The sequence below is a fragment of the Cryptomeria japonica genome, chromosome 2 (genome assembly GCF_030272615.1).
Source record: "Cryptomeria japonica chromosome 2, Sugi_1.0, whole genome shotgun sequence".
Lineage (NCBI taxonomy): Eukaryota > Viridiplantae > Streptophyta > Pinopsida > Cupressales > Cupressaceae > Cryptomeria > Cryptomeria japonica.
Window position 1 is genome coordinate 501,979,394 of NC_081406.1, and position 10,186 is coordinate 501,989,579.

The 10,186-nt window shown below is 37.0% G+C and overlaps 1 protein-coding gene across 1 annotated transcript; it reads right to left on the bottom strand.

Annotated features, from left to right (window-relative positions):
* Positions 1–6,875: 6,875 nt before the first annotated feature.
* LOC131078911 (protein THYLAKOID ASSEMBLY 8-like, chloroplastic) lies at positions 6,876–8,787 on the bottom strand. The gene is made up of 2 exons (XM_058016742.2): positions 8,244–8,787; positions 6,876–7,295 (listed from the first exon to the last, which is right to left on the bottom strand). Exons 1-2 carry the CDS (start codon positions 8,709–8,711, stop codon positions 6,897–6,899), a joined length of 867 nt encoding a protein of 288 aa, XP_057872725.1. The 5' UTR covers positions 8,712–8,787; the 3' UTR covers positions 6,876–6,896.
* Positions 8,788–10,186: the final 1,399 nt, after the last annotated feature.

The window sequence follows — 10,186 nt, forward strand, 5'->3', positions numbered from 1 at the left end:
CGTGCCCCATCAACCTCTTACAGGAGAAGTCATGAATCTACAATTCAAGATTCCATTAAGGTCCATAGTTGATCATTATCTTTGGTAAAACCAAAAAAAGGTTTGCACTAAAACATTAAGACCAAAAGGGATATTTAATACACTTCTAAAACAACAAGGAGCCACACATAACTTAATCATAACACATTTGGTAGATCTCATTCTTTACATCATTGGTCAGATTTGAAAGTTGAGAACAACTCAAAGTTGTATTCTAAAACACATGATTACTAGAACACCTTATAACATTGGTGTAACAATAAACGAAAGTAGTAGTTCACTCAAATCAGAAGAAAGAAAATAGAAAAGACCAAAGACTGAATGCAGCCATAATATTAGTTCATCTATTTGCAGTTCAGTCCAGAGGAAAGTAATCAGAAGTGAATCAAAACATATGAGCATTGATATCATTGATCTAACAACAACATTATTCTGAGAAATGATAAAATACTTATTAGTTATACTCTTTGTTAACCACCAAGCACAATTTATATTTGATCAAAACAAAAAAAAACAGATCTCAAAGTAGTTTATGATAGTAGAAGAATCTCATACGTCAAAAAGCACATGAAGAAGATCTATATTATACGAACTACAAGGCTAGCATTAACTCTTGCATACTACAAACAAGATTGCAGATCATCTTTCAACTAAACTTTTCTATCAGGAACACCTATTAGTAAAATTACCCATAGGCCAAAATATTAAGTCAAAGTGATCTCAATCTATTCATTAAGAGTTCATCTCCATAATTAATAGAACATAAAATTTCTACACCTCAATCGGTATACTTATATCAATGACGTCAAGGCAAACAATCATTAGCTCCTCATGATTGTACACATCTCCATAAGTCGTTCATGTCAAGTAGAATTCAAGTCAACAAAAAAATGTCATGAATGAAGGTCATTAAAAAAACATAGCTCAACCAAACATAGCTTCTCACTTAGAATAAGTATTCATCACATGAATACTTAAAACTTTTAAATCAAAAAGTCAATAATAGAACCAGTCCATATTATTTAATATAATAACAATATCTAAATTACATATGTAGTGAACATAACAAGTATTTAGATCATAGTCATATAGATGACAACTGTGAATGATGAGTCCAAGACATTCCTGATTCCAATCAAAATATTAATGAAGGATCGATCTATAATACCTTGCAACACTCAAGCAAAAATTTAGAATACCTTCTAAGTTCTAAAGGAATATGCAAATCAAAGATTATGATGATATCTAAATAATGTTCTATATTAGATAAGTCTACCAACTAAGGCAATTAGAATCATAAAATCAATATGACCTAGAACTAGGTCAGCCAAACAATAATACTTCAATTTCTTGGATAAGCCGAGTATAATATATCTTGAAGCCAAGAATGCAATGACTCAAAAAATACTTAGTTTGAATGACGCTGAAGAGTCAGATCTTCAAGCATACAGGACCAAGATGTGACCATGCTAAACCTTTGATCACAAACCTTTTTAATCTCTCCTCGATCTTGGAACCTGTCATCAATTTTACGACAGCAAGAAAGTGCAAGATCTAGGCTACAGAATGCTAAATCTGATTACGGTTAATACCACTTGGCTCTGATACCATGTTAGTTTTAGCATTTTCAGATTAATGTAAACTCAGAAAATCAGAATTTAATTACTAGTTAAATTGATTAAATGAATAGTTTATAGTTTTCTGAGAAAACCTCCTAGGAGGAAAAACCCGACCAAAAAAGATCCTCGGATTTGATTATGGATTGAATTCATATGAAGGTAACAACACTTATCTCAAGTACTTGAAGGTGAATGCACTTAGTGTTGATAATGTCTGTCACAAGACTGCACTTTCACAAGCATCAAAATTAACACGCTTGCCCCCTTTGACAGTAATCAGGTACAAACCCTAAGTCTCCAATATTTGGATCTGAAGTCTGCTCTTTGATGGACATCAGGTACAAACCCTAAGTCTGCAATATTTGGATCTGAAGTCTGCTCTTTGATGGACAGCAACCTTATCCCTTAGTTCGCTCTCTTCATTAATGAATTTCACACCTCAACTGGCATGTGTAGTTCGCTGATATGACAGGGATAATTGCTTTAATTGCAGATGTAGTCTTCCTCTTGAATTTGCATTGGTAGGCACATATATTTCGCATGGATAGAAAACCTGAATGAGTGAATTGTGATGTGAGGTTTATGCTTATTTATATGTGGAGCAATACTCCTAAACATGTCGGCTTGCTTTATAAATTAAAACCTTTTAATTTATTTAATGCGAAATATATTGGGATAGGTTTGGCCCTATCATGATGGTGTGTTAGGCTTGTATGTAGTGTGGAGTGTAGCGTGGGGTCTTTTATTAGATGTCGTGAGGTATAGGGCCCAACCCTACATGTTGGGGAAGGGGTTGGCCCCCTTTGGCGGATTCCAATGTTGCCCAAGGCAATTGGAATCCGCCATTCCCTAATTATAATCAACATGATCTGCATCCAGACAAGTCACCAGGCCCAGATGGCTTCCCGACACTATTTTATCAGCAGTGTTGGGATTTCATTAGGGATGAAGTCTGGGAGGTAGTGAAAGACTATAGAAAAAAGCGGAAAATATTGAAGCAAATCAATAATACATGCATTGCTTTCATAAGGAAAAAGGAAAACACCTCTTCATTCTCATATTTCAGGCCTATTTCCCTCTGTAACTCCCCATTTAAAATTATTTCCAAGGCAATGGCGAATAGGCTGAAACCAATAATGAGCTCCATAATCACACCAAAGCAAACTGGTTTCATTCCTGGAAGGGAAATTATGGAGGGTATCGTCATTGCCAACGAAGTAATTCATTCGATACACACGGGTAGACAGAAAGCTATGATCTTGAAGCTAGACATAAGTAAAGCTTACAACAGAGTAAGCTAGCGCTTTTTAATGAAAATCCTTGAGGCCTTTGGATTCGGAAGAGACTGGTTGGATTGGATATATGGCTACATTTCCTCTGTTAAATACTCAGTGCTGATAAATAGTTCACCTTGTGGGTTCTTTGAGTGCACCCGGGGGCCAAGGCAGGGAGATCCCCTCTCCCCATTTTTGTTCGTGTTGATGGTTGATGCCTTAAGTAGGTTGATAAATTCACGCAGAAGCAATGGTCTTTGGAGAGGTATCAAAGTTGTAGAATCGATGGAGCCACTCACTCACCAACAATTTGCAGACGATACAATGCTATATGGGGAAGGCAGCCTCTCGGAAGCAAAAGAAATCAAAACGATTTTGGACTTATATACTCACAAATCCTAACAAAAAGTCAACATTGACAAATCGGCAATTTATTTTTTGAATATTAATCGCCAAACTCAAAGAAGCATAAAGCGGATCTTTGGCTTCAATGTTGGGGAGTTGCCTTGCAAATATCTTGGTATCCCTTTCTTTCAGCGTGCTACAAAATCAGAACATTGGAAACATATTGTGGAAACGTGTCAAAAGAAGGCTGGTAGTTGGAAGGGCAAGTGGTTAACACTTGTTGGAAGACTAACCATGTTGAAAGCGGTGTTGGGAGCCATACCCATCTACGTGCTCTCATGTCTTAGAATCACCAAATCAGCAGAGCAGGATACCAACAAAATCATGAGACACTTCCTATGGGAAGGCTCTAATGACACTAAACGGCTCCCTCTCCTAAGCTGGGACACAGTAAGGGAAAATAAAGAAAATGGGGGTGCAGCAATAAAGAACATTGACCTTCAGAACAAGGCACTAGGAGCCAAATTAGTTTGGAATATCTATTCAAACCCACACTCCCTTTGGACCCGTGTGTTGAGAAGTAAATATTTAGATAAAGATGACCCCTCAAGGATTTTAACTATTGCTAACACTCGATCGGGGTCACATATTTGGTGATTCTTATGGGAGTGTCGATCAGTCATTACTGATCACATTACTTGGCAAATTGGTGATGGAAAGCGGGTTGTGTTCTGGAAGGATTCGTGGAACAGTTTCCCTCATTGCAAGACATTGCTGAGCTTGCAAAATTTAATCTTCGCATGGATGTTTTGGGCCATCTACAGGTTGTTGATATGCTCTTAGCTTCTCCTAACGGAGATGTGGAATGGAGGTGGGATAAGCTAAATGTTCTAGATGTGAGTGCACAGTCGAAATCTACTTTGGTTGAGGAGCTAAAACGTAGGAAAATCCTTCTTATCTCTAAACCGGACAAGATCATTTGGAGTGGAGCTAAGTATGGTAGGTATTCTGTAAAGGTGGGTTATCAAATTCTGAGCTTGAGGCGTGAATCGAAGGACTGGCCAACTAATTTATGCTGGGACAAGGCAATCCTACCTAAAGCTGGTGCATTCACCTGGACGGCAATGCACAAACGTATTCTAACTGGCAATAGACTCCATCTGGTGGGGATTTTTGGTCCCAACAGTTGCCCAATGTGTAAAAAGGATGCAGAGAGTGCAGATCATCTTCTACTCAATTGTGAGGTGGCGTCGAGGTGCTGGGATTGGTTGTGTGAAAAGCTGAACTGGAATGGGGCGAGACAAGCAGATTTATATGCCTTTCTCAAAAGCTGGCCGAAACTAAAGTTAACCTCTTTTTGGAGTAATATCTGGATCATTTCGCCTTCAATCCTACTCTGGCAAATTTGAAAAGAGCACAATAGGCGTATTTTCCAAGGAGTTGAAAGAAGCTTTGAACAATTAATACTCTCAAGGGAAGCTGGCATCACAAAACTCTTGAATGTCAATGCTTCTCAGTGTATGAATCACACTTTCACTAAATGGGATGATGACTTAATGAAATCTTGGTTGAGGCTAAGAATGCCAAAACATTTCAACAAGATGGATCACCAGGCCCAAAACAGAAGATTGGGTGTTCGTTGGTTGTGCCCCCCATCTGGAAGAATGAAGCTAAACTTTGATGGTGCCTCCCGTGGGAATCCTGGGATTTCTGGAATTGGTTGTGCTATTAAAGATTGTTCGGGTTCATTGGTTTGGGGGCTCTCAAAGAAAATAGCTGAGGGGACTAACAACGAGGTGGAGCTTGCTGCTATGGATGTGGGCCTTGATCTTTGTGTAGAAATTCTATTGCAGTCACTGATTATTAATCTCCTATCTCATAAAAATTATTTAACTGCTGAAAATAAATTTACAGCTGAATATCGAAAAATAAGACAACTGCAACTTCACTAAAAATACGGAAAGAAATAAGCAACACAAGGACACAATATTTTTGGACAATCGTCCCTGGAAAAACCCCTAAGGGAAAACCAGTTCTACAGATGGAAAATATATTAATCTTCAGCAATATAAGAATTACAAAAGAATTCCTTGCCTCTTACTGGCAGAACTCCGACAAACTCCTAATATCTCTTGCTGATATCCTCCACTGCTATATCAACGCTATCACTGCGCCTCTTGTTAACACTGCAAGACTATTTGCTATCACTGCAAATTCTTCTCAAGACTTTTTATTTTCCAAATGACCCATGACCCCTTTTTATACTACTCTATTGGAAAACCAATGGCCGAGATTAATTCAAACCAACGGCTGAGATTAAGACAACTCAATTAACCAATACCTAATTTTGGCTATGAGGTGTCACCTAAAAAGAGCCACTATTAAATAACAATTGTTATTATCCTAACAACACTTGTTTGACAAAAACAACCATTTTCTAATTCTAGGTCAGGACGAACAGCTGTCCAAAACTACCCATAACTAATGCTGTTATTTCTGGGTAAGGACGAACAGCTATCCAAGCTACCCATAATTAACACTTTGTATCAGTAAAGGTTTAAAGCAGATAGAAATCGAAGGCAACTCCCTAGAGTAAATTAATGCTGTTAAGACGAGATCTATTAATGTTTGGAGCTTACAGGGATGGATAGAAAGGATTTGGCAGAAGTTGGACAAGTTGGAGTCCTCCATCAACCACGTGTACAGGGAGGCCAACATGGTTGCAGACTACCTGGCCAATGCAGCGATTGACGGTTCAGCACAAAAGTTAGTTTCAAATGATTGCTCTGTCTGGCCAAATCTAGACAAGCATATCTTCCAAGATCAGGCCCTTTTTTAATCTCCAAGTCCAGATGATGCTGAAGGTTATCTCTTTTGCTTCTACCAGTGTTCAATTCCAGTGCTCTGTTGGCTTTTGGGGAACTCTTCAGCAATCAAATTCTGCCATTCACCTTCAGAATATGTGGGGTTGGGTTGATGCATTTCTTGCATCAATTGTTGTATTCATTTCTTTCATTTCAATTGATTGGGAGCTGCCCCCTTTGGCAGCGCTTGCTTATCAAAAAAAAAATTAGATTTATTTCTGCTCTCAATTTTAATCAAGAAGGATCTGTTGGTGATAATAAAAAACTTGAAAACTAACGCTTACCCCTCTTGGAGGTTCTGAGATACCAAATGAAAGAGATATGTATGGATTGCTTGCGACGGGTACATGTAGCAAACATAAAGATTTACTTAGAAGTACCGGAATTACAGAATGAGAACATTTCAAAGGCCTGAACTTGATTCAATACCTTAGAGCACTGCACAAAGACATTGATCTAAATTATAAAAGGTTTGGGTTAGGATTAGGATGGATTTAGGATGATGATGAGAATTTACTTTTATGAAAAAGCCTATTTGTATGATGTAAAACCCGTTACTAAAAAAAACTAAGGCTGCAAAAATGCTTTCAGTTGTTCCCTTTTGACAGGAACTTAAAAAACTGATGCTGAACCATCCAAACCCATCCCTATTTTCTCAAGGGTAGCATACCTAGAAGCTGGTAAATTACTTGCAATTTACAACAACCCTTTTTAGACAGATGAAAAACATGGAATGCTAGAAAATATTAATAAAATTAAGATATCACAATATACTGTGTAGTATCTTTCAAAAGATCCATTGGATCATTCAAAAATTCGCTGTACTCTTTTGTTATAGCGTCTGCCAAATCAGGTTGTCTAAGTCTTTTTAGGCCCTTAATTAGAACTGCAAATGTATATTGATCCATCTTACACTGTGTCTGCTTCATTAGTTCATATGTCTCAATTGCATGGTGTGGAAGGCCCATTCGTAACAGTGTGGCCAGCATCCGAGTGAAAGCCTTCGTGTCAGGTTGCAAGGGTTCCTTTTTCAATTCTTCAAAAACTGAATCCACTTTTTCCATTAGGTTGTTTCTTTTTTGTACCATCATAACAGAGGCATAAAGGGACAAATCTGGCTTGTACCATATTTCTTTCCGCACAACATCGAACACCTGATGAACAGCAGAAAGGCAAATATGGTTAGCAATTAGCCAGAAAATTTCCAAGATGATAGAACTGCAGATTCCATTTACATAGAACTTGATGATCATAATCCATACTCTGCATATGAAATGAATTTGGGTAAGTGATTGCTGTTTGCAATTGCCCATTTAACCAGAATAAAGTGACCTCGCACTGCTAAGGAGTGTCTAAATCATCATAAATCTTAAATGACCAAATAACACCAATCAAGATAAAGACTGTACCCAGTTTTCAAGAAACTGCAGACCACATTATTAATTTGTAGGAGAAACAATTCATAACACTACAAATCTTTATTTGCACTGCCTATTGCCGTAATTAGCATTAGTATAGTTTCTTTCAACAGAATATCAGCTGATTTGATCTAGAGAATAAATTCAAAAAAGTAAATTTGTGACTTTGCTGCAGTCCATTAGTTTTGGTGGCATTCCATACGGCCCAATTAGGTTCCACAACTGCTGCAGTCTGCCCACCCATATAACGCGTTGATAGAGATAGCCTTAGTGGAACAGAAACTCCTCAGATTTCACATCTACACTGAATTAATATCAAAAGCAACTCATTTAACACAACCCCAATTTAATTAGGTTCCACAACTGCTGCAGTCTGCCCACCCATATAACGCGTTGATAGAGATAACCTTAGTGGAACAGAAACTCCTCAGATTTCACATGTACACTGAATTAATATCAAAAGCAACTCATTTAACACAACCCCAATTTAAACACCTTCTGCTGGAAAACCCTGGAATGATATAAAAACTTTGAAAAGAGGGAATAAGATCTCAAAACTCTGATATTGATAGCAGTCGATTTAACAACAACATGATTTTATACATTCTGCTATAAAACCCTAGCAAAATCCTAATTAAATTGTAAAAACTAACGAGAGGGGAAAAGAAAGACCCTGATTAGTACCTTAAGAGCCAAATGGCACTCGTCCTGTCTATGAAGCTCCTGAAGCAGAGCTAACAAATCTGACTTCAGCAGACGATAAACCCTCGTTTCAAAAACCCTTTCAATCTTAGCCTGATCTCCTCTGGTCCTCTTCAAGGCCTGCACAGCTTGCATTATATCATTGTTAAGAATTCTTCCACTCCATAAGGGTCCCCGGCTCTGACTCGCCCTTGCACAATATACCCATTTCGTTGCCCTACCCCATCTGATATTCCTCCCATTACCAATTTTTCTACAGTAGCCTATCCCTGAGGTTAGGAGCAAACTTTTTTGCTTGCATTTTGATAGGAAAGGTGAGTCATTAATTGATGCAACGCATTGAACTTGCTCTTTGCATTTTAAAAGCCAAGCTGTGCCATTCTTCGGTGCATTGCCTATGGGAAGGGACTCCATTCCCCATATTTTGGTGTGCACTCTAGGGATTGACATGGAATTTTTTAGCTATTGGTGGCAATTCATTGCTACTTACAGCTTTTGCAATGTTGGCCAGACTTTCCGTTATGTGACTTTTTATCCAAGAGAAGATAAGGTTATAAAATAAACTTTTTATATTTAAAAAAAGGATAAAAATAAAGGATATTATTCTCCTTTGTCTTAAAGAAAGATTAGTAAAGATTGTTAATGAAAACTTTCTTAAAAGAGAGGTATAATTGTATTAATGAAATGTTAAATAAAGGTGACCTTTTTGAAAGGGTGTGATGGTTTGGAAAGCCATCCCTTAAAAGCTTATATAAGTCATTTATGTGAGACTTGGAGGGGTGAGGAGGTCACTCAAGGAAGAAGAAGAAGGTGATTTGGTGGGCTATGGGCATGGGACGAAATATAGGAATTTAGAGGGCACAAAGGAATGAAGGTTAAGGTCATTGGTTGGCATGGGCATTGGAGAAGGGGCACACAGCGTGTGTCTAACTCAGGGTACGGTGTACATTCGAGAGTGTCTTGGCCAGGGTTGTGTTTATTTCATGTTGTGAAGGCATACGAGGTTTTGTGTAAGACCCTGTCCTCTTGAAGAACTTACTTGTCGTAAAAGAGCCTAGACCTGTGACTATTCCTTTAAATTGTAGATAATATGGTTGGTTCTATGTAAGAACCGGTTTCCTCCGTGGGGTGCCATAGTCATAAAGGATCCAAGGCCACTAGAATCTTCTTGGAGTGAGAATGACTATTCCAAGTGCTCAAGATTAAGATAAGTATTGGAAAACCTTGATGCTATAAGATATTGAGAATGCTTTATATATTATTTGCCAATAATACGGTTGAATTAAGTGGTTATGTTATTGCATTTATTGTATTATTAATTTACTTTGTAATTATTATCATTTACATATAATTTAATGATAATTACTTTTAATTAATGAACTCTACATCAACATTTAATCTATTGATTTCGTTGCAATTACTTAATTGAGTTTTGGAGAAAAGTGACCTTACATTTTAGTATCAAAGCCTAATGATTGGGCCTTCCTATCTTTAAAACTTCATATTAACTAGTCATTGAAAAACTCCTTTTGTATGTCTAGCATAACATTTTATCATAGAGTATCTTGAAACTTATGAAATTTTTAGAAGATGTGTTAAAGATAATTTTTCTAGTAAATAATAAGTTTACAATATTGTATAAACAATTGTTTTATATAAGTTCCTTAAATTGTAGCTGGGATAGAAAAGAGAAAAAAATATTACTTTACACATATCTATTAATGAAAGGTTGTTTCAATAACTTGAGTTGAAGGATGACATCATATTTGTTGCCATGATGGTGTAAAGAGCTCATTCCATCATAAATCATTATTTAGGTTCAACATGAAATTAGACATAAAAACAATTGATAAGTTAAAAGAAATAAAATAACACCATTATGAAAAGAAGCTAGATATAGGTTGTGAATAATTTGTTTGTTTTTT

Coding starts and splice junctions, on each gene's coding strand:
- LOC131078911 (XM_058016742.2), bottom strand. CDS start 8,711: ATGTCAATCCCTAGAGTGCACACCAAAATATGGGGAATGGAGTCCCTT. Junction 7,296..8,243: donor AGTGCCATTTGGCTCTTAAG/GTACTAATCAGG, acceptor GCTGTTCATCAG/GTGTTCGATGTTGTGCGGAA.